At 38.0% G+C, this 26,056-nt stretch overlaps 1 protein-coding gene across 2 annotated transcripts in view; it reads left to right on the plus strand.

Annotated features, from left to right (window-relative positions):
• Window positions 1–9,623: 9,623 nt before the first annotated feature.
• LOC309856913 (uncharacterized protein) overlaps window positions 9,624–26,056 on the plus strand; it is a 39,011-nt gene continuing 22,578 nt past the window's right edge. The window contains exons 1-7 of one of the 2 annotated variants that reach the window (XM_082718703.1): window positions 9,624–9,651; window positions 11,368–11,487; window positions 11,810–11,972; window positions 12,313–12,560; window positions 12,959–13,095; window positions 16,483–24,865; window positions 25,722–25,919. In XM_082718703.1, coding sequence (XP_082574829.1) covers window positions 11,430–11,487; window positions 11,810–11,972; window positions 12,313–12,560; window positions 12,959–13,095; window positions 16,483–24,865; window positions 25,722–25,919 — 9,187 coding nt within the window. In that variant the 5' untranslated portion in view covers window positions 9,624–9,651; window positions 11,368–11,429. The remainder of the gene's footprint in view (window positions 9,652–11,367; window positions 11,488–11,809; window positions 11,973–12,312; window positions 12,561–12,958; window positions 13,096–16,482; window positions 24,866–25,721; window positions 25,920–26,056) is intronic. The other variant, XM_082718704.1, reaches the window with a different exon arrangement.

Below are 26,056 nucleotides of genomic sequence, written 5' to 3' on the forward strand. Positions count from 1 at the left end.
GAGAGTGCACAGATTGCATGGAGCACTGGGTGTGGTGCAAAAGCAATGAATACTATTGTGCTGAAAAACAAAAATTTAAAAAAAAAAAGGATAGAGGCTCTGTTTCTTCTTGTCCTCAGGCTCTGCTAGACTTGTACCTGCTGATTTTAAGAATGCCCAGAGTTAAGTACCACTGATTTTAATAGCTCAGAAAATTAAGCTCTGTTTTTTGAAGTCAAATGATATGCGGATTCGTCTTCTCAGTTCAGGCCTCCTGTGTCTATGGTTCCTGGTGTGGGGTCTGTTCCTGTACTATGCTTGTTGTATCCCTCCCATTTTTGGTGTTTCATCAAGAGATTGGATCCTCTTGGTCTTTTCCCCACTTACCCTTTTTTTTTAATTTTTTATTTTTTAAAAACATATATTTTTATCCCCAGGGGTACAGGTCTGTGAATCACCAGGTTTACACACTTCACAGCACTCACCCAAGCACATACCCTCCCCAATGTCCATAATCCCACCCCCTTCTCCCAAACCCCCTCCCCCCAGCAACCCTCAGTTTGTTTTGTGAGATTAAGAGTCACTTATGGTTTGTCTCCCTCCCAATCCCATCTTGTTTCATTTATTCTTCTCCTACCCACTTAAGCCTCCATGTTGCATCACCACTTCCTCATATCAGGGATATCATATGATAGTTGTCTTTCTCTGCTTGACTTATTTCGCTAAGCATGATACGCTCTAGTTCCATCCATGTTGTCGCAAATGGCAAGATTTCATTTCTTTTGATGGCTGCATAGTATTCCATTGTGTATATATACCACATCTTCTTGATCCATTCATCAGTTGATGGGCATCTAGGTTCTTTCCATAGTTTGGCTATTGTGGACATTGCTGCTATAAACATTCGGGTGCACATGCCCCTTTGGATCACTACGTTTGTATCTTTAGGGTAAATACCCAATAGTGCAATTGCTGGGTCATAGGGCAGTTCTATTTTCAACATTTTGAGGAACCTCCATGCTGTTTTCCAGAGTGGCTGCACCAGCTTGCATTCCCACCAACAGTGTAGGAGGCTTCCCCTTTCTCCACATCCTCGCCAGCATCTGTCATCTCCTGACTTGTTGATTTTAGCCATTCTGACTGGTGTGAGGTGATATCTCATTGTGGTTTTGATTTGTATTTCCCTGATGCCCAGTGATATGGAGCACTTTTTCATGTGTCTGTTGGCCATCTGGATGTCTTCTTTGCAGAAATGTCTGTTCATGTCCTCTGCCCATTTCTTGATTGGATTATTTGTTCTTTGGGTGTTGAGTTTGTTAAGTTCTTTATAGATTCTGGACACTAGTCCTTTATCTGATATGTCGTTTGCATATGTCTTCTCCCATTCTGTCAGTTGTCTTTTGATTTTGTTAACTGTTTCCTTTGCTGTGCAAAAGCTTTTGATCTTGATGAAATCCCAATAGTGCATTTTTTTCCCTTGCTTCCCTTGCCTTTTGCGTTGTTCCTAGGAAGATGTTGCTGTGGCAGAGGTCAAAGAGGTTGCTGCCCGTGTTCTCCTCAAGGATTTTGATGGATTCCTTTCGCACATTGAGGTCCTTCATCCATTTTGAGTCTATTTTTGTGTGTGTTGTAAGGAAATGGTCCAATTTCATTTTTCTGCATGTGGCTGTCCAATTTTCCCAGCACCATTTATTGAAGAGGCTGTCTTTTTTCCATTGGACATTCTTTCCTGCTTTGTCGAAGATGAGTTGACCATAGATTTGAGGGTCTATTTCTGGGCTCTCTATTCTGTTCCATTGATCTATGTGTCTGTTTTTGTGCCAGTATCATGCTGTCTTGATGATGGCAGCTTTGTAATAGAGCTTGAAGTCCGGAATTGTGATGCCACCAACGTTGGCTTTCTTTTTCAATATCCCTTTGGCTATTCGAGGTCTTTTCTGGTTCCATGTAAATTTTAGCATTATTTGTTCAATTTCTTTGAAAAAGATGGATGGTACTTTGATAGGAATTGCATTAAATGTGTAGATTGCTTTAGGTAGCATAGACATTTTCACAATATTTATTCTTCCAATCCAGGAGCATGGAATATTTTTCCATTTCTTTGTGTCTTCCTCAATTTCTTTCATGAGTACTTTATAGTTTTCTGAGTATAGATTCTGTGTCTCTTTGGTTAGATTTATTCCTAGGTATCTTATGGTTTTGGATGCAATTGTAAATGGGATTGACTCCTTAATATCTCTTTCTTCTGTCTTGCTGTTGGTGTAGAGAAATACAACTGATTTCTGTGCATTGATTTTATATCCTGACACTTTACTGAATTCCTGTATAAGTTCTAGCAGTTTTGGAGTGGAGTCTTTTGGGTTTTCCACATATAGTATCATATCATCTGCGAAGAGTGATAATTTGACTTCTTTGCCGATTTGGATGCCTTTAATTTCCTTTTGTTGTCTGATTGCTGAGGCTAGGACCTCTAGTACTCTGTTGAATAGCAGTGGTGATAATGGACATCCCTGCCGTGTTCCTGACCTTAGCAGAAAAGCTTTCAGTTTTTTTCCATTGAGAATGATATTTGCCGTGGGTTTTTCATAGATGGCTTTGATGATATTGAGGTATGTGCCCTCTATCCCTACACTTTGAAGAGTTTTGATCAGGAAGGGATGCTGTACTTTGTCAAATGCTTTTTCAGCATCTATTGAGAGTATCCCATATGGTTCTTGTTCTTTCTTTTATTGATGTGTTGTATCACATTGACTGATTTGCGGATGTTGAACCAACCTTGCAGCCCTGGAATAAATCCCACATAGTCGTGGTGAATAATCTTTTTAATGTACTGTTGAATCCTATTGGCTAGTATTTTGTTGAGTATTTTCACATCTGTGTTCATCAAGGATATCGGTCTATAGCTCTCTTTTTTGGTGGGATCCTTGTCTGGTTTTGGGATCAAGGTGATGCTGGCCTCATAAAATGAGTTTGGAAGTTTTCCTTCCATTTCTATCTTTTGGAACAGTTTCAGGAGAATAGGAATTAGTTCTTCTTTAAATGTTTGGTAGGATTCCCCCGGGAAGCCATCTGGCCCTGGGCTTTTGTTTGTTTGGAGATTTTTAATGACTGTTTCAATATCCTTACTGGTTATGGGTCTGTTCAGGCTTTCTATTTCTTCCTGGTTCAGTTGTGGTAGTTTATATGTTTCTAGGAATGCATCCATTTCTTCCAGATTGTCAAATTTATTGCCGTAGAGTTGCTCATAGTATGTTCTTATAATAGTTTGTATTTCTTTGGTGTTAGTTGTGATCTCTCCTCTTTCATTCATGATTTTATTTATTTGGGTCCTTTCTCTTTTCTTTTTGATAAGTCGGGCCAGGGGTTTATCAATTTTATTAATTCTTTCAAAGAACCAGCTCCTAGTTTCGTTGATTTGTTCTATTGATTTTTTGGTTTCTATTTCATTGATTTCTGCTCTGATCTTTATGATTTCTCTTCTCCTGCTGGGCTTAGGGTTTCTTTCTTGTTCTTTCTTCAGCTCCTTTAGGTGTAGGGTTAGGTTGTGTACCTGAGACCTTTCTTGTTTCTTGAGAAAGGCTTGTACCGCTATATATTTTCCTCTCAGGACTGCCTTTGTTGTGTCCCACAGATTTTGAACCGTTGTATTTTCATTATCATTTGTTTCCATGATTTTTTTCAATTCTTCTTTAATTTCCTGGTTGACCCATTCATTCTTTAGAAAGATACTGTTTAGTCTCCATGTCTTTGGGTTCTTTCCAAACTTCCTTTTGTGGTTGAGTTCTAGCTTTAGAGCATTGTGGTCTGAAAATATGCAGGGAATGATCCCAATCTTTTGATACCGGTTGAGTCCTGATTTAGGACCGAGGATGTGATCTATTCTGGAGAATGTTCCATGTGCACTAGAGAAGAATGTGTATTCTGTTGCTTTGGGATGAAATATTCTGAATATATCTGTGATGTCCATCTAGTCCAGTGTGTCGTTTAAGGCCTTTATTTCCTTGCTGATCTTTTGCTTGGATGACCTGTCCATTTCAGTGAGGGGAGTGTTAAAGTCCCCTACTATTATTGTATTATTGTTGATGTGTTTCTTTGATTTTGTTATTAATTGGTTTATATAGTTGGCTGCTCCCACTTTTGGGGCATAGATATTTAAAATTGTTAAATCTTCTTGTTGGACAGACCCTTTGAGTATAATATAGTATCCTTCCTCATCTCTTATTATAGTCTTTGGCTTAAAATCTAATTGATCTAATATAAGGATTGCCACTCCTGCTTTCTTCTGATGTCCATTAGCATGGTAAATTCTTTTCCACCCCCTCACTTTAAATCTGGAGGTGTCTTCGGGCTTAAAATGTGTTTCTTGGAGGCAACATATAGATGGGTTTTGTTTTTTTATCCATTCTGATACCCTGTGTCTTTTGACAGGGGCATTTAGCCCATTAACATTCAGGGTAAGTATTGAGAGACATGAATTTAGTGCCATTGTATTGCCTGTAAGGTGACTGTTACTGTATATGGTCTCTGTTCCTTTTTGATCTACCACTTGTTGGCTCTCTCTTTGCTTAGAGGAGCCCTTTCAATATTTCCTGTAGAGCTGGTTTGGTATTTGCAAATTCTTTCAGTTTTTGTTTTTCCTGGAAGCTTTTAATCTCTCCTTCTATTTTCAATGATAGCCTAGCTGGATATAGTATTCTTGGCTGCATGTTTTTCTCGTTTAGTGCTCTGAAAATATCATGCCAGCTCTTTCTGGCCTGCCAGGTCTCTGTGGATAAGTCAGCTGCCAATCTAATATTTTTACCATTGTATGTTACAGACTTCTTTTCCTGGGCTGCTTTCAGGATTTTCTCTTTGTCACTGAGACTTGTAAGTTTTACTGTTAGGTGACGGGGTGTGGGCCTATTCTTATTGATTTTGAGGGGCGTTCTCTGAACCTCCTGAATTTTGATGCTCGTTCCCTTTGCCATATGGGGGAAATTCTCCCCAATAATTCTCTCCAGTATACCTTGTGCTCCCCTCTCTCTTTCTTCTTGTGGAATCCCAATTATTCTAATGTTGTTTTGTCTTATGGTGTCACTTATCTCTCGAATTCTCCCCTCGTGGTCCAGTAGCTCTTTGTCCCTCTTTTGCTCAGCTTCTTTATTCTCTGTCATTTGGCCTTCTATATCACTAATTCTTTCTTCTGCCTCATTTATCCTAGCAGTGAGAGCCTCCATTTTTGATTGCACCTCATTAATAGCTTTTTTGATTTCAACTTGGTTAGATTTTAGTTCTTTTATTTCTCCAGAAAGGGCTTTTATATCTCTCGAGAGGGTTTCTCTAATATCTTCCATGCCTTTTTCGAGCCCGGCTAGAACCTTGAGAATTGTCATTCTGAACTCTAGATCTGACATATTACCGATGTCTGTATTGATTAGGTCCCTAGCCTTCGGTACTGCCTCTTGTTCTTTTTTTTGTGTTGAATTTTTACGTCTTGTCATTTTGTCCAGATAAGAGTAAATGAAGGGGCAAGTAAAATACTAAAAGGGTGGCAACAACCCCAGGAAAATATGCTTTAACCAAATTAGAAGAGATCCAAAATCGTGAGTGGGGAGAAAGGGAATAACAAGAGGTTCAAAAGGAAGAAAGAAAAAAAAAGAAAAAAGAAAAGAAAAAAAAAGAAAAGAAAAGAATTTTTTAAAAAAGAAAACACCTAAGAAAAATGTAAAAAAGAAAAAATATATATATTAGATAAACTAGTAAAAATCGTTAAATCGTTAAAAAAGAAAAAGGTAACAGTTAAAAAAAATTTTTTTTACCCGAAGGCGAGAAGAAAAAAAGAAAAAAAAGAAAAAGAAAAAATTAAATTAACTGCAAGACTAAAAAATATCACAGGAAAAAAGCCATGAGTTCTGTGCTTGGCTTTCTCCTCCTCTGGAATTCTGCTGCTCTCCTTGGTATTGAAACCGCACTCCTTGGTAGGTGAACTTGGTCTCGGCTGGATTTCTTGTTGATCTTCTGGGGAGAGGGGCCTGTTGTAGTGATTCTCAAGTGTCTTTGCCCCAGGCGGAATTACACCGCCCTTACCTGGGGCCGGGGTGAGTAATCCGCTCGGGTTTGCTTTCAGGAGCTTTTGTTCCCTGAGCGCTTTCCGTAGACTTCCAGAGGACGGGAATACAAATGGCGGCCTCCTGGTCTCCGGCCTGGAGGAGCCGAGAGCCCAGGGCCCCACTCCTCAGTGCGCCCTCAGAGAACAGTGCCCAGTTACTCCCGTCTGCCTGACCTCCAGCCGCGATTCGAGCTCACGGAGCCTGCGACCGGTTCAAGGTAACACCGAGCTGTGAGCTTACTGTCGGCTCTGTCTCTGTAGCCGGCTTTCCCGTTCCAATACCCACAAGCTCTGTGACACTCAGACACCCCCAATCCTTCTGTGACCCTGCCCCACTTACCCTTTTTTATATGGCCTTCTTTTCTGTGATTAACTGTGGATAGTCTGATCTGATAGTTTTTTCTAAGTCCTTTTCTAAGTTGGATACACTGATGCAGCGGTTATCTTGGCATATGTATAGGATGAGGTGAGTTTAAGGTGTTCCTACTCCACCATCATTTCTAGTTACCTTTTAGAATAATTAAAAACCCAGTATAAAAAACCCCTGATCCCTGTTACAGGTAGAGAGGGGCCTTATGGATTTGTTAATATTGGGTAAATATTTTCCTCTCTCTGTTTATGTTGCTTCCACTCTCTCTTATTTTTATTTTATTTACACTGGCTTTCCTTAAAAGTCTTGGACAATACGTGTTTTATTTCTTCACATAGGCATCTAAACAAAGAGTAGGAACCCCATTCCTTGTCCTACTTTGTTTGCTTAATTTTATTCATCACCCAGATTTCAATGCATTAGTTTAATAGCATTTTATAGTCAATGAATCCATTATTTACTATTATAGTCTTGTGCTCTCATTTTTACTGATGAACAATATAAAGACAATCACTTTATAAGTTTGTTATTTTTTAATTAATTTTTTATATTTTATAAACATAAGTTTGTTATTTTAAAGGCCATTGATAAAGCTTAAATTATTAGATTAGTGCCTTTCACAAAATAGTGAAGAAAGGAAGGAGAAAAAAAATGGAGTTGTCATGGAAACACAGGGAGAAAAAACACTACTCATTGAGTTTTTTAAATGTCTAAATCTGTTGGAAGACATTAGTTTTTGTTTTTGTCTTTTTTGTTGTTGTTGTTGTTTTTATTTAAATTCCTGATAACATATAGTGTAATGTTGGTTTCAGGAAGAGATTCACCCTTCAGGTATTACAGCCAATGCTCATCACAATGAATTCCTCCTTAATATTCATAACCTATTTTAGCTCATCTTCTGCCCACCTCGCCTCCAACAAGCTTTGTTTGTTCTCTGTAGTTGAACTCCTATGATTTGCCACCTTCTCTTTTATTCCCTTCCCGTGTGTTCATCTGTTTTGTTTTTTAATTCTACATATATGGTATTTGTCTTTCTCTGACTGACTTATTTCACTTAGCATAATCCCCTCTAATTCTATCCATGTTTTTGTAAATGGCAAAATTGCATTATTTTTCTTGGTCGATAATATTTCATTATATGCATACCACATATGCCTTAGCCATTCATTACTCAGTGTTTATTAGGGCTCTTTTCATAGTTAAGCTTTGGAATTTAATGCTTCTATAAATAGTGCAGTGCATGTGCCCCTTTTAATTGGTAATTCTGTATCCTTTCGATAAATACCTAGTGCAATTAGTACTTGGATGAATATCTGGTTCATTGCTTAGTCGTAGGTAGTTCTGTTTTTAACTATTTAAGGAAACTCCATACTTTTTTTCAGAGTGGCTGTAATAGCTTGCATTCTCACCAACAGTATAAGAGGGTTCCCCTTTCTATGCATCATCCTTAACTCATGTTGTTTTTTGTGTTGTATATGTTAACCATTCTGACAGGGGTTAGTTGACATCCTAATGTAGTTTTTTTTAAATTAAATTTATTTATTTTCAGCATAACAGTATTCATTATTTTTTCACCACACCCAGTGCTCCATGCAATCTGTGCCCTCTATAATACCCACCACCTCAAGAAATTAAAAATAGAACTTCCCTATGACCCTGCTGTTGCACTTTGGTATTTACCCCAAAGATATAGATGTCGTGAGAAGAAGGGCCATCTGTACCCCAATGTTTATAGCAGCAACGCCCACGGTCACCAAACTGTGGAAAGAACCAAGATGCCCTTCAACGGATGAATGGATAAGGAAGATGTGGTCCATATACACTATGGAGTATTATATAGTTTTGATTTGTATTTCCCTGATGATGAACAATGAGGATCTTTTCATGTATCTATTGGCCATTTTATGTCTTCTTTGGACAAATGTCTGTTCATGTCTTCTGTTCATTTCTTAATTGGATTTTTTTTTGAGTGTTGAGTTTGATAATTTCTTTATAGACTTTGAATAGGATACTAACCCTTTATCAGCTATGTCATTTTCAAATATCCTCTCCAATTCCATTGGTTACCTTTTTGTCTTATTGATTGTTTCCTTCATTGTCCAGAACATTGATATCTTGATGAGGTCCCAAAGTTCATTTTGGTTTTGTTTCCCTTGCTCCCAGAGACGTGTCTGGTAAGCAAGTGATACAGCCAAGGTTTAAGAAGTTGCTGCCTGTGTTCCTTTCTAGAGTATTAAGAAGGACAGCTATCGTGATGAGCACTGGGTGTTATAAGCAACTTAGGAATTTTTGAACTCTACACCAGAAATTAATGATGTGCTATATGCTGCCTAAGTAAACAAACTAAAATAAATAAATAAATAAACAACAACCGTGAGATACTATGGACTCCAGGAAATAAATTGGGGATTTTAGAAGGTGGGGTGGAAAGTTGGGTGAGCCTTGTGATGGGTTATTTAGGGGGAGCACAGATTGAATGTAGCACTGAGTGTTATATGCAAACAATGAATCCTGGAGCACTACATCAAAAACTAGAGCTTCCCTATGACCCTTCAACTGCACTACTGGGTATTTACCCCAAAGATACAGATGGAGAGAAAAGAAGGCCATCTGTACCCCAATGTTTATAGCAGCAATGGCCATGGTCACCAAACTGTGGAAAGAACAAAGATGCTGTTCAACGGATGAATGGATAAGGAAGATGTGGTCCATATATGGAGTATTATGCCTCCATCAGAAAGGATGAATCCCCAACTTTTGTACAACATGGAAGGGGCTGGAAGAGATTATGCTGAGTGAAATAAGTCAAGCAGAGAGGGTCAGTTATCATATGGTTTCACTTATTTGTGGAGCATAACAAATAACATGGTGGACAACGGGAGATAGAGAGAAGGGAATTGAGGGAAATTAGAAGGGGAGGTGAATCACGAGAGACTATGGACTCTGAAGAACAACCTGAGGGTTTTAAAGGGGCTGAGGGTGGTAAGTTGGGTGAGCCAGGTGGTGGGTATTAATGAGGGCACGTATTACATGGAGGACTGGGTGTGGTGCATAAACAATGAATTTTGTTACACTGAAAAGAAATAAAAAAAAAACAGAACTAATGATGTACTATATGGTGACTAACACAGCATAATAATGGAAAAAAAAATTTGATCTCATTTACAGTTGCACCCAAACCATAGGATACCTGCAAATCATCCTAACCAGAAAGGTAAGAGATCTGTACTCTGCAAAAATTTAACACTTGTGAAAAAAATGGAAAGGGACACAGAGAAATGAAAAAATACTGCATGTTCACGGATAGGAAAAATAAACATCGTTAAAATTTCCATATTCCCAAAACAGTGTACAAATTTAATTCAATCTCTGTCAAAATACCACCAGCATTCTTCACAGAGCTAGAACAAACAAACCTTACATTATTTACATTATTTTACATTATTTACAAATAATGTAAAATAAAATTTGTATGCAGCCAGAAAAGACCCCAAGTGATCAAAGCAGTCTAAAAAAGAAAAGCAAAGCTGGAGGCATCACGATCCAGACTTCAAGCTATATTACAAAGCTGTAGTCATTCAGACAGACACAAAGATCTATGGAACAGAATAGAGAGCCCAGAAATGGACCCTTAACTCTATGGCCAACTAATCTTCAACAAAGCAGGAACAAATGTACAATGGAAAAATGACAGGTTCTTCACAAATGCTGTTGGGAAAATTGGACAGCCACATGCAGAAGAATGACACTGGACCATTTTCAAAAATAAATTCAAAATGGAATAAAGACTTAAATGGAAAACATTAGATTTTGTCTTTGCTCTCTCTTCTGTTTTTAATTGCTGTTCTGTACAAGGGCATCATAGAGATAAAGCATTTTTTAGTCTTTTTAAGGATGGAATTCAAAGTAAAATTGCTGACCAGAATGATAAAATGAACTCAGATAAAATCATGAAGCTGACTTCACTGGTATCTCATGATGTTATATGATATCTATATGTTATATATAACATATTATACATATATACATATTATACATATATATGTTATATATAACATATTATATATATGGAGATATATATATATAGATCTATATATATCTCTGTATATCATACATATATAGATATCATATAGATATAATATATATCATTAGATATCTAATGATATATATGATATATATCATATAGATAATATTGATTATATGATATATATGATATACAATTAGATATATGATATATATCATATGATATTATATGCTATCTATATATCATATATATATTATATATATTTAAAATATACATTTTTTAATATAATAAATTTTATGTTTTCTATTCTATACAGCAGAAACGAATCTTAACTTAATATATTCTTCCACTGAATTGAGAACCCTATGAAGACCAAGGCTTCCTTTCCTCAGAATTATGTGTTCAACTTATAGTACACTCTATATGAGATTAGGTAAAATTTATTGAATTGTTGCTCTTTGCATGAGATTTTCATCAGAGAGAAGTATCTACAGCTCTTGAGATAATTTTCCACAGTTTTAGTTTCTATCATTTTCTATACTGATCTGTAAATTGTTTTAAACTATTATTAATCAGTATTTCATAAACTTATTTCTGTGTTAGGGTCTAATTCTTTTAATTAGCATGTATATGTGGCAGGTAAGTAAAGCTACATGGTAATGCCAAATAGGTAATATTCTTTACAGGGTGTTGGAATGATATTCATTGTCTCACTCCAAAAATGAAGGTTAACCTTGAACTAAATAAAGTTTCTTTTAATTTTTAAATTATATTTTACTTGAATAAATTTGTTGTGTGTAACATTTCTAGTGCGGTGATCATAATAGAAGAAGGCAGTTCTCTCATAAGAAGGCAGTTATCTCATAAGTATTATGATGTCAAACATTCTATATCTTGTAATTTCAGTCTCAACCCTGGCAGCTACTCAAGTAGAACACTGTTTTGCATTCACATCCACTTGAGCCAACATGAGATCTCCACTTTGCCTCTACCAGTTTTGGGGACTGTTTTTTCACTGCTGTGGTGGTAAGTTACAGCTAATTGGGAATTTTTTTTTCTCTTCTTGTTTGTCTTAATACTGGGAAAAATATTTTTGATTTTCCTTAATCTTTTTAAATATCTTCTGTTTTTCTCCGTGATGTTTACCTCATTTGCTACTACCTATGCTTCTCTTTCACCTCATCTTACATTTTGCCACTTTTATTTACCTTTCTCATTATTCTCTATATTCTCTTATTTCCCATCTTCAACAAACAAAGGTAAGATGACAAATCTCATTAATCATACAGAAAGATGTTTTTTTTCCCATGTTATATTTACTTCTTCCCCTCCCTATCTTCCCTTTTAGTACCCAGTTCTCAAAAGCAGTGGTTAAGCTCATTGACCCCAACGTTTGCCCCATTGACAGCATCCAGAAACAACCCATGGCTAGTGTCCATGGCTGAAACCTGCCAGGGTGTTATTCTGAATCGGTGGTGGGTCCTCTCCACAGCCAGCTGTCTGAGTAAACTGTAAGTACAGCTAGAGTCACAATAAGAGATAATAGTTATATATACATTTTATATTTTTTTCCAAAATTAATTTTATTTGCATTGGATACTGATGCATTCAAGGGACTTTGTCTTTGAAAAATAATATATTAACATGAAGTTTGGAGTTCTAAAAGTCAAATTCTATTCAATGTGTAGTGTAGAGCATCATTTTACAGGCATGTAAATAGAAATTTGTTGGATTATATTGTTAACTAAGTACAAACTTTCCATTAAAATTTCAGCTTAAATAGAAGTAAAATGAAATGGTTTTTCTCAGTCTAACTTCATTATTCTGTTCTTCACTTTTCTATTCCTTTAGGAAACATTTGCACTCTGACATTTCAGGGATCACTGACCAAGAAGATTTCTTAATTGGCAAAAAAATATGCCTGCACCCCAGTTTTGATCCACAAGTTGGAATGAATCCAGTCAAAGGAGTTATAGGAGTGGTCCTTCTGCAGTACCCTATTAGAGGGGAAAAAATACCACTTTATCAGACTCACAACATCTTCTGGAAGAGCTGTTATAACTGCCAGTACAGACACTGCAGGGTGTACCAATATCAGAGTAAGCCACAAGAGTCATGTTCTGTCATATCGTAAATGTAGCTCATATAATGATATAGAAAAGCAAAGCAAAATAATGTAAAAATGAAATAGGAAGTTAAAGAATCTTGTAAATAATTAAATCCATACTATTCCACTTTATATGGAGTAAAAAAGGTAAAGTAATGATACCACAGGTTATAATATTCTGTGTTACATTATGTAAGAAGGATTTAAGTACAGCTAAAAAATCCAAGAAAATATGAGATAAATTTGTATGAGATAAGATGGAAGGAAAGGAGAAATCAGAATATCTTGGTAATTTTGTATTAGAAGATTGGAAGCTATACCAACCTAGTAATAGATCATAATAATATAATAACCCATATCTCATAGTCCTTTCTATCTCTATTCCCTCAGAGCACAATAACTTTGGAACCAGTATCAAAACGCTGTCAGTTAAACTGCTGGACCTCTCATTCTGCCACCATCAACACATCCACCTGACCAAAAGTAACAATTTATGCATCTGGAGCCAGCCACAAGAAGACTGCTGGGTACTTACTTTATAAGGGCAAAGTTACCATTGGGGGGAGACATAAAAACATATGTAAAATATAAAATAAATACAAGTTCACTTATGCAGGGTGAATATGTTCTGGCGATCTGCTGAACAACCTAGTGTATACAGTTAACAATCTTACACTGTACACTTAAACATTTAAGAGGGTTAGATAACGTGTTGGATGTTATTCCTTTAATGAAAAAGAAAGTTTTTTTGCTTTCACATGCAACCCACTGTTAATGTTCATGTGATTATATATAATCATATATACATATGTATATTATGTCAGAAAAGATTCAGAGATATATTTATGTTTAAGATTACAAATAAAACAGGAATACTTTCATCAGTAAAATTTCTTTATAAAACTTGTTTAAATATATCCAAAGCAATGGGAAGAACAGGTTATCCTTGGATTGAGTTGGGTTGTTAGAATTCAGTTTTATAAATACACACTGAGTACTTAAAAGTTTTCAGTTAGAGATAAAATTATTATTTCTCCATTGAAGATGCAAAAATATTTAACAGAATTAGTGATGAGGAGTACCCACTACCACTACCAACATAAATCTATATATATATTAGAAAAGTGAATCAATTTTATTACCTAAAATATCCAGCTTTTAACAACAACAAAAGCAAGAGACAGGCAAAGAACAAGAAAATTTGAGTACTTCTATAAAAAACAACAATAAATAGAAACTGGCTCTGAGTAGAGCCAGATGCATTTAGCAGAAAAATATCTCAAAGCAGGCATTATTAATATGTTCAAAGAATTAAAAGAAATATGTTGAAATGTTTAAAGAAATCATAGTAGCAATGAACAAAATATTCAGAATTTCTTTTAAAGCACAAAATTGTATAGATCAATATTTATACTATTGATTTTGAATTGTTGGTTTCATATAATATATAAACATTGCCATTATATTATAAACATGAAAGGTTTAAAGACCAGTGTGACCTTTTTTCCTAAAGTTCTACCTAGGAGATCATATATTGCATTTTAGAAAGAGTAATATTTAGTTTGTAACAGATAAAATTTAAGAAGTCACTAATAGCTACAAAGAAATTTGAAATAAAAATATAAGATAGGCAAAATTAAAAACATTTTTTTTTTGAAATTTACAAATAAGGAAATGTTAGAATCCATGCTGGAAAAGGGATACGAAATGATATCAAATTCTTCTTAACAAACATATTGCCAAAACTTTCTCACACCCAAAAAACCAAAGAAAAAAACAGTGTTGAAATCAATATTTGGTAAACTTGAAATTAAGGGAGACCATGTAACTGCAGCATGTTAGATTACAGATTGATAGAGTACAGAGAGAAAACAGCCCTGGTCCCAGTTCTTAGAAAATCCCAGCCTGGGCCAGGTCACCAGAATTTATGATTTAATAGGAGAGAATAGTGCAACATATTGGTAAAATATAATTTTGTTAATGTTCTTATTGAAGTCTTTATTGTGAACAGTGGAGATGACAATTATATCTACATTTGGATAGCTGAAGGGGATTTTTTTTTAAAGATTTTATTTATTTATTTGACAGAGAGAAATCACAAGTAAGCAGAGAGGCAGGCAGAGAGAGAGAGGGAAGCAGGCTCCCCGCTGAGTAGAGAGCCTGATGCGGTCCTCGATTTCAGGACCCTGAGATCATGACCTGAGCCGAAGGCAGCGGCTTAACCCACTGAGCCACCCAGGCGCCCTGAAGGGGATTTTTTAAATTTTGAGAGGAAAGTAGCTCTTTGCCATAGAGATAAGATGTGCAAATGTAACGACCCTTTAATACATAGAAAATATTTGAGTGGCAAAATTTGTAGGGGGAACATGGTTAGAAAAATATTTAAAAAGTGAGAAAAGAAAACCTTTTGGACCATATTATGAAATAATGGTGCATGGAATTGATGTTGAAGCCCTTAAAGTCACAGAAAAATTTTAATGCCAAAAATGTGGATTTTAGAAAAATCAAGCATTTTCTGTTTTGGAAAGTGGTATGAAACACAGCCTTTAAAAAATCAAGTAAGATTTACTTAGGAATCTAACCAACCGAGTCTAGTAACCTACCTTTATACTCTTCACAGTTATTTTCTCAAAATAGTCTAGCATGAACTGCAAAAACTGTAAGAGATCATTCATTCATTAAACATTGATTGCCTAAACATGATTTGGTACTATTTAAGATTTAACATTTAAAAAAAAACATAATTATCTTTATCCTCATGAAGCTTATTTCCAAGTTATGGGAATGAAATAAAAAAGTAAAACTTTAAGGGTATAAAACAAATTTAAAAAAAAGATTTTATTTATTTGACACAGAGAGAGATATCACAAGCAGGCAGAGAAGCAGGCAGAAAAAGAGGGAGAAGCAGGCTCCCTGCCGAGCAGAGAGCACAATGTAGGCTCGATCCCAGAACCATGGGATCACAACCTGAGCTGAAGGCAGAGGCCCAACCCACTGAGCCACCCAGCCAACCCTAAAACGTACTTTTAAGAAAATAATTGGTGATAACAAAATGATGAAAATGTGCTATCCAAAGTAGGAGAAACGCAGAATGTCTTTAAAAATGTTCTATTTGAACAAAACCTTAAAGCCCTTTAGAGATCAGTCCAAGTAAATCCCATGAAGGAAGGCAATTCCAGGCAGAAGGAGACTACTTTGGAAAAATTTCTGTGAAGAATGAAGCAAATATGATGGTATTAAAATGAACAAAGGAAAAATGTTGAACTGAGTAAAAATGCCTTTGGCTTTTACTCTGAATATCTGCCTGTCAGAAGGAGAATTAAAGCAAGAAACAAGGTTGGGTGTGAGAGAATAGCAGCAGTGATGATGACTTGAAAATAAGAAATGACATCCTGAATCAGAGTAATGACAATGGAGGTGGTAAGAGTGAACATAGTCATTACATATGATTGTATAAGTTGTGCCCTGCCTAGAAATATTCGTCAAAGAGAATAAGTGATACAAAGGAAAATGCTAAATGTTGAATATGTAATTGCTATTTAGTGTTTTGGAGTTTTCTCTACATATCCTGTCATTTGTTTTTTCTCCTTTAATTTGAATTATAATTATGTGTGTGTAAATCATATTCTAGACCTTTGTGAAGTATGAACTAGGTAACATTTATTATTGTTCACTGTGTCACATGGATATATGGTAAAAAATATATAAATTATATATATTTTAAAGTATTTATAGATAATACTATGTGTATAACATAAATGTTATTTATAACATACATATGTAGCCATATATTTTATAATTTATATATATATTTACATATAATTTGTTACATATATTTTAATATACACCTACTATATATGTTTATCTGCCTGTTTGTCTCATATAAATATGACTTATCTTTTTTCCTCATTCAGGTACAGCAGGGTAGTCCTGTTCTCTGCCTTTTTGGCAAACACTGGAAACTGGTGGGCTTGGTCAGTGAATCCTCAATGGCCTGTTATGACCCTGTTCTTGTCATCAAGACAGCTCCATATTTATCTTGGATGAAATGGCTAATCAAGACATCCCAGAAGACACGGGATCCTATTTTTTCTTTACTCTGCAGTTTTACTCCAGGGTTAGAACATGGTCCACAAGACGGGCTTAGCCTGAACAGGGAAACTGCCATTTTGACCTCCCCTGGATTCTCTCTACAGTCATGGAAGAGAACATTAGGCACTTTCCCACTGAACAGACAGCGCCGGAATCCTCCTCCCATATTTTTTCATTCAAATAATCGAGACTATTTTCCAGGCAGTAGAGAGTTACATCTTCAAACTAATCAGCTCTCCTCACCTAGCCACTTCCCAATGATACAATCTTGGACATCTCTTGTTACTAAACAGTGGGATCCTTCTGATATGTCGGAACCCTGGAATACCCCAACAGTTGATACTTCTGAAATTTTGGTTATTTCTGGAACACCAAAGCCTCCAACACCTGATAAATCTATACCCTGGGGCCTTCTTCAGAAAAATACAATGAACTATCAATACCAAACTATTACCAATTCAGTAAATTCTTGGGTTAATCCTTTAGCTGGTAAAATTGGGCTTCATACACTGCCATTAGTTAATTCTGCTATATCCAGTGTTTTGTTTTCAAATGGCATAGATGGATCCCAACTTCTTTCTGGGGTTAATACTGTACAGTCTCAAGTTCAATCTAGTAGGTTTCCTTTTCATGGTCAACTTCTAGCTAGACCCTGGCTGGAAATTACCCCTGACATTGCACCTTGGAAACATATTGTACCTGATAAAACAGAAACAGTGATGCAAATCCAATCTACTGAAGAGAATGTTGGAAGCCAAATACACCATGTAGTTGATAGAGTTCACACTGCTTTTAAACCAGTAACTTACAACTTGAATGGATGGGTTCCTTTAACAACTAATAAAAATGAATTCTGGACCCATTCCACACTAAATGTAGATGGATCTCTGTATCCTACAGTAACTCTTACCTTGGAACCTTGGTTCAAGTCAGTCTTGAATTTAGGTGGATCCCAAGAACTTATAGAAAAGACCAATGAATACTGGAGTCTTCCTGAATCTAAGTCAGCTCAATTATGGACTTCCTCAGCACTTAATATTCCTTTTACCTGGATTCCATCTTCAAGCAATAATATTAAATCTTGGGAAAAATATAAGACCAGTATTATCAAAGCATCAAGTCAAATGGATAGAATAAGTCCATTGATTGAACATGATGAGTCTATTGTTTTCAAACCCCAGATTCAAACTGCAGATACAACATGGTTTTTGATACCTACTATTACAAATGTAATTAAGCCTTTTGTTCAGTCTAAAGCTGTTACAATTAGACCCTTGACTAAACCTGAAACTGACATAGTCCAAACCTGGACCCAGCCAGAAACCCAAACAAGAAAACAACTGACTCAGCTGAAAGCAGATAAAATCAGACCATGGTTACAGACTAAAGCTGAAAAAATCAGATCCTGGATTCAGCCCAAGTTTCAAATATTCAGAGCTAGAGACCAGAATGAAAATGGTAAAGACAAATATTGGACCCCACCAGAAGCAGATATAATTAGATCCATGACCCAAACTGAAATTAAAACAGTCAGACTTGAGAACAAGCCTAAAGCTGGTATGGCCAGATCCTGGTTATGGACTAGGTCTAATCAAATGAGAACAAGTTCCCAGCCAGACTTTCAAACACTTTACCCTTGGACTCAGCCTGAAGTTGACATAATAGGACCATGGACTCAGTCTGAACCTGGTAGCATCCAACCATGGATGAAACCTGAAGCATCAACATTGAAAATCTGGACACAATCTAAAGTTAATACAATTACATCCTGGACAAGGCCTGAAGATGATGCAGCTAGACTTTGGTTGCAAATACAAACCAATACAGTCAGAACATGGAGCCAACCTGAATCTCAAACAACCATTTCCTGGTCTGAGCTTGAAGCTGATAGAGTCAGATCTTGGTTTCAAACTCTAATGCATACATTAAAACCTTGGATTGAGACAGAATTTCAGACAACTCACTTCTGGACCCAAACTGAAGGTGACATAGCCGGGTTTGGGACTAAATCTGAGGCTAACAATGTCAGACATTGGTTCCAGACTCAAGTGGACACCGCCACAATATGGACAGAGTCAGTATCCCAAGCAGCCCAGCCATGGATACAGTCCAAAACAGAAATAGTCAGGCCATGGAACCAGCCTGTGGCAGACAAGTTAAGAGCCTGGATACATCATGACATTTATACTGTAAGGCCCTGGGATAAGCTTGAAGGTGATAAAATTAGATTCTGGACACAGTCTGAATCTGACACAAATCCTTGGATTCAGCCAGATATAGGTATAATCAATTCTGGGACACAAAATGAAGGGGATACATCGACACCATGGGCATGGGTGCAGGCTGAGACTCCAGAAGTTAATCCTTGGGTACGGACTGAATCTGAAACAGTTATAGTCTCAACCCAAGGAGAAGCTCCAGCAATTAATCATAGGACAGAGGTTTTACCTGATACTACATGGGCAAAGACTGAATTTCCAGGACAAAAGCTCTTGATGTATCCTTTGTCTCATACAGCTACACAGTTGACTCAGCCTGAGCTGCCAGTGGCCAGTCTCTGGACACAACCTATAGATGATATAGTCACTCAGTGGAACCATGATGAACCTTCAGAAATAAATTCCTCAACAAAGACTATAGTTGATACAGCCATGAGGACACAGGCTGAATCTCCAGCAGTGAATCCCAGGATACAGTCTGAAAATGATACAGTCACATCATGGACCCTGGATGAATCCCTAGTCATAAATCCTTGGACAAACTCTGTAGGTGATACAGTCACACAGTGGGTCCAGAGTGAACCTCCAGAAGTACTTCCTTGGGTAAAAATTGCAGCTGATACACCATGGATGCAGGTGGAGTCCCCAGCACTAAACCCCTGGATGCAGTCTGAAAGTGATATAGTCACACCATGGATACAGGTTGAATCCCCAGCACTAAACCCCTGGATGCAGTCTGAAAGTGATACAGTCAAGCCATGGATACAGGTTGCGTCCCCAGCAGTAAATCCCTGGGTACTGTCTGAAACTAACACTGTCCTACTATGGACTCAGGCTGAATCTCCAGCAGTCAATCCCTGGATAGATTCTATAGCTGGGACAGGCACTCAGTGGACCCAAACTGAATCTTTAGCAGTAAATTCTTGGACACAGCCTGTAGCTGATACAGTCACAGTGTGGACTCAGGATAAGCCTCCATTATTACATTCCTGGAAAAAGTCTAAAACCCATACACTTATAACATGGATTCTGACAGAATCTTTAGCAGGAAATTTCTGGAGACCATATGAAACTGATAGTACCACATTGTGGACCAACAAGGGAAATCTAGAAATAAATCCTTGGGCACAATCTGAAACTGATGCAGTCACAGCTTGGACCCAGGCAGAAACTCCTGGAATAAATTCGTGGCCACAACCTATAGCTGAAATAATTTCATCATGGACTCTGGCTGATTCTCTAGCAGTAAATCCCTGGGCAGAGACTGTGTCTGATAGTGTTATACTGTCGACCCAGGTTGAATCTCCAGTAGTAAATCCATGGTCACAATCTATGGCTGATGTGGACACACTGCGGACCCTGACTGATTCCATAGCATTAAATCCCTGGACAGAGCCTGTAACCGATACTGTTATACAGTGGACCCAGAGTGAGCCTCCAGCAGTAATTCAGTGGACAAAAACTGTATCCAGTACAGTCACATCATTTACTGGGGATGAATTTCCTGCATTAGAGACCTGGATAGACCCTTTGGCTGATATCACATTGTGGACCCAGACTGAAACTCTAGTAGTAAATCACTGGACAGAGACTGTAGCTTCCACTCTCACATCATGGACCCAGACAAAATCACCAACAATAAATTCACTGACAGGGGTTGTAGCTGCCACAGTAATACCATGGAATCAGGCTGAATCTTCAGGAGTAAATCCCTGGATGGATGCTGTAGCTTTCACAGTATCACTGTTGACTCATGATCAGTCTCCATCAGTGAAAACCTGGACAGAGGCTGTAGCTTTCACAATCACACCACTAACTTATGCTGAATCTCTGGCAATAAAGTCTATGACAAAGGGAGTATCTGATGCAATCATACTGTGGAATCAAGCTGAATCACCTCTAGTATATCCTTGGACACAGTCTGAAACTGATGCAATCATACGGTGGACTCAGGGTGAATCTTTAAAAATAAATCCTTGGACAGAACCTGACACGATCACACCATGGACTCGTAGTGAGTCCCTAGCAGTAAATCCTTGGACAGATGCTTCAGGTGACACCGTAACACCAATGAACCTAGTTGAATATCCTTCAGTACATCCTGGGACAACATTTGAAATGGGTAATGGGTCCACATTCTGGACCCAGGCAAATTCTGAAATCATAAATCTCTTGACACAGACCATAGGGGTTGATATAGTCACACTGTGGACCCAGACTGAATCTCCTACAGTGAATCCCTGGACACAGTCTGAAACTAACATAGTCACACCATGGACCCAGGCTGAATTTACTACAGTAAATCTCTGGACCCAAGCCAAAACAAATCTAGTCACACTGAAGACCCATGGTAGATACCTAGCATTAAATCCCTGGGCAGATCCAGAAACTAACACATTTAGATCATGGTCTCAGGTTGAGTCTTCAAGAGTAAATCCATGGACACAGTCTGACACTGACACAGTCACACCATGGACCCCGCCTGAATCTGCTACTATAAATCTCTGGACACAACCTAAAAATGTTATAGTCACACTGTTGATCCAGGCTGAATCTCTTGCAATAAATCCCTGGACACAGCCTGAAAATAACTTAGTCACACCATGGACCCAGAATGAATTGCCAGAAGAAAACACCTGGACAGAGGCTTTTTCTGAAACATTCTTACCATGGACTATGGGATTTTTTCCAACCATAAATCCCTGGATAGATACTGTATCTGTTAAAGTCATACCAGGAACCAAATATCAATTTTCAGAAGTAAAACTTTGGACACTGGAGTTGTCCAGAACTTTGGAAACTGAGATAGGTACAGTCAAAATGTGGATTCAGTCAGAATCTCCACCCTTAATTCCCTGGACAGAAGCTATAGCTTCCATAGTCCCATTGTGGACGCAGACTGAACATCTAGCTGTAAATCAAAACCCTAGAGCTGATAGAGTCACAAAATGGACACAGACTAAATCTCCATCAGTAAATACTTGGACTCAGGTTCAGTTTCCAGCCATAAATCCATGGTCACAGTCTGAATCACCAGAAGTAAATATCTTGACAGAGTACAAATCTCCAGCCCTAAACCCATCAGTTGAGGGGAGTATAGGTACATTGTGGACTCAGACTGAATCTCCATTAGTAAATCCTTGGATAGAGCCTGTGGCGTCCATAGTCATTCCATGGACACAAGCTGAATATCCAGCAGTAAGTTCATTTACACAGACTGTAGCTGATACAATTATACTGTGGGCTCAAGCTGAATCTCTAGAATTAAATCCCTGGACAAAATCTATAGCAGATACAGTCAAAGTGTGGGTCCTGGATGAATCTTCAAGAACAAAACCTTGGACACAGATGTTAGCTTCACCAGACAAAATTTGGACCCAAGCCAAAATAGTAAATCCATGGTCTACTTATGGAATATTTCCACAATTCACCCAAATTCAATCTGTACTGGTTAAAACTGGAACACAATTTGAGAGTGACACAGTCATAGCATTAACTCAGGGTCAGGCTCTTGCTCTGAATCCCTGGACAGAGATTGTGACTTCCAGAGACATTCTATGGACACAAGCTGTACATCCAGCAGTAAATCCCTGGACAGAGTCTAGTGCATCCAGATTCATTCCATGGACGCAGGCTGTGCCTCCAGCAGTAAATCCCTGGACTGTCACTTCTACCCAAGCTGAACCTCCAGAAGTAAATCCCTGGACAGAGGTTGTCACTTTTAGAGTCACTCCATGGACCCAAGCTATACCTATAGCAATAAATATCTGGACAGAAGCTTTCACTTCTAGAATCATTCCATGGACGCAAGCTGTACCTCTAGCAGTAAATCCCTGGAAAGAAGCTATCACTTCCAGAGTCACTCCATGGAACGAAATTGTACCTCCATCAATCAATCCCTGGACAGAGGCCATCACTTCCAGAATCACTCCATGGACCCAAGTTGTACCTCCAGCAGTAAATCCCTGGACAGAAGCCATCACTTCCAGTGTCACTCCATGGACCCAAACTGTACCTCCAGCAGTCAATCCCTGGACAGAGGCCATCACTTCCAGAGTCACTCCATGGACCCAAGTTGTACCTCCAGCAGTAAATCTCTGGACAGAGGCCATCACTTACAGAATCACTTCATGGACCCAAGCTGTACATCCAGCAAAAAATACCTGGACAGAGGCTGGGGCATCCAGATTCATTCCATGGACCCAAGCTGTATCCCGAGCATTAAATCCCTGGATAGAGGCTATCACTTCCAGAGTTACATCATGGGCCCAAGCTGTAACTCCAGCAGTAAATCCCTGGACAGAGGCTGGTACATCTAGAGTCACATCATGGAACCAGGGTATGTTTCCAGTAATAAATCCGTGGACAGTGACGCTTGTTTCTACAGTCACACCATGGACCCAGGTTTCCTATCCACTAAATCCTTTGACAGAGACTAAAGCTTCTACAGTGAGAATATGGGCTCAGAATGAATATTCATTAATAAAAACCTGGACACATTCTGCTGTTTCCACGGTTACATCCTGGACTCAGGCTGAATATCAAGCAGTAAATTCTTATACACCAAGTATAGCTGATATGGTCATATTTTGGACAAGGCTTATATCTGAGTCTAAGGAATCCTGGATACTGCCTGAAGCTAGTATATTCAGTATTTCATTGCATCCTCAAAATGATACTACTCAATCCTTGATTCAAAGTGAAAATCAAACATCTTTTCTATCGACACATCCTGCAATTAATAATATCAATATATGGACTTTACTTGAATTTGAAACACAGGTATCATGGATAGTGCCTTTGTCTCAAGAAGCCAGACTCTCACCCCTATCTGAAACTGATATTAGCATATATTGGTTTAAAACTGAAACAGAGAGAGTAAGAACCTGGGACCACTCAGAATTTCAAACAGTGAGTACTTTGACACAGTTTGAAATTGGTGGATTTGAGCCCTTGGCCAAACATGAAACTCCTGCAGTCATATCATGGGTTCCAACTAAAATTGGTGTATTCCCCCTCTGGAATAAGTCTGAAAGAGACAAAATAAGAACCTGGACCCTTTCTGGAGATGATGTCTTGCCATCATGGAGTCAGGTTGAAGCTAGTATATTCAGCCTCTGGAGCCAGTCTAAAAGTAATACAATCACACCCTGGACCCAGGCTGAGACTCAGTCAGTCAGTATCTGGACTGAAGGAAATTCAGGCACATTTTGGCACCTGAGTCAAAATAATGTTGTTAAGCCCTGGTCCCACCTTGAATCTGAAATGACATCTTCCAGGATTCAAAATGGTATAAATAGTTCTTGGACTCAGTATGAAACTAGTACTGTCAGATCTTGGACCAAGCTTGAAATTAGTACAGTGCAACCTTGGAATCAATTTGAAACTGTTACAATTAGATCATGGACCCAGTCTGAAAATGTAGAAATATACCCCCTTACCCAGAAAGAAGCTGGTACAGTAATAAGACATTGGTTCCAGACTCAAATGGATTCAATAAAACCTTGGAACCAGTCTGAAACTAATACAATTAGATCATGGACTCAGACTGGAACTGAAACAATCCAAATTTGGACCCAGACAGAAAGGCAAATAGTAAAACCTCCAACTTTATCTGAGATTGATACAATTACATCTTGGTTACAGACTCAGAGTGATACAAATAGACCCTGGATCAAATCTGACTCCTTGTCTGCCAACCCCTGGAGTCTCGCTGAAGTTGGTACACATCACCCCTGGACTCAGCAGAGAGGTACTGTGAATCAACCCTGGACCTACTCTGAAATCCAGAAAGTCAGACCTTGGATGAAGCTAGAAGCTGATGCACTTAAATCTTGGTTCTACATGCAAATGAATAAAATCAGACCATGGACCAATTCCGAATCTCAGATCTTCAGCTCCAGGTTGCAGCCTGAAGTTGGTATGGTTCACCCTTGGATCCATCCTGAAACTCAAGCAGTCAGATCCTGGGCCCAACCTGAAACTGGTATTAATGCATCCTTTGCTATTCATAAACATAACAAAATCAGAACTGGATCCAAAAGCATTATAAAGTTTATAGAATCATATCATTTGCTCCTTCTGAGGTTGAAGCCAGATGGAGCAACTCTCTCTTTTTTAATTAATTTATTTATTTTCAGAAAAACAGTATTCATTATTTTTCACCACACCCAATGCTCCATGCAATCCGTGCCCTCTATAATACCCACCACCTGGTACCCCAACCTCCCACCCCCCCCCCGCCACTTCAGACCCCTCAGATTGGTTTTCAGAGTCCACAGTTGGAGCAACTCTCTTAACTAGCCATTTCCTGGTCTAAACATGTACCTTCTTTACCAATAGAAGTAATTCCTTCCCCACATCAATATTTAATAGCTTTGTCAACTGAGATAGGTACAACAGAAAGGCAGTATCAAGTCAATTTTCTCCATTTGAGTGAGCTCACAAACATTCCCTTTCTTCCCTTTTCAAGTATTTGGCTTCCTGAAAGCCTTCATTACATGCAGTTTGTTAATAAATTACAAATTATCAAAACAAATGGAAGCCCTCATGTAACATCTACTTCTCTTAGCCCCATCTCTCCATCATTTTCCTTTCTTGTTCCTTGTTCTCTCCTACCACCATGTGCATTGTCCCGTTCCTGTTTGGTCATTTCTTCTTGCACATTCCCTTTATTCTGCATTTTCCCTCCTTGCTTCATTCTTTCTCAAGCAGCCTTTTCTCAAACTGTTCTCCTGCCTTTAGCCTCCTCTCCTGATAGCTCTATCAAGGAACTGTCTTCCTTAAAATTTATAAAAAGACCATTATTTCTCATACTTTTTCATATCTTCTTGCTGCTCCAGCCACACTTTTAACAAAAGAACCTCCTCTGATGACTGGATCTCAATCTGGAACCAAGTCAAAACAGCCTGAAGAAGATCCTCTCAAGTATTCGGAATTCAATGTTTCTTTGGCTGAATGTCGCCTAAGTGTGGTTTGGAAAGAGAGTACCCAGGCTTTCTGGCTCTTCAAGACAGCTGTTATTTCTCATGAAGCCACAGGCAAGTTAAGGGCATCTATTTGAGTGATAATCCTTGGGACCAAGATCTTTGTTGGAGCCTAAGACAAGAATTTCTGTATAGGTCAGGTCAGGTCTTGGACCTGGACCAGGACTTGGACAGGTCAAAATTCAAAGTTT

The sequence above is a fragment of the Mustela nivalis genome, assembly GCF_964662115.1.
Source record: "Mustela nivalis genome assembly, chromosome: Y".
NCBI classification, from domain to species: Eukaryota; Metazoa; Chordata; class Mammalia; order Carnivora; family Mustelidae; genus Mustela; species Mustela nivalis.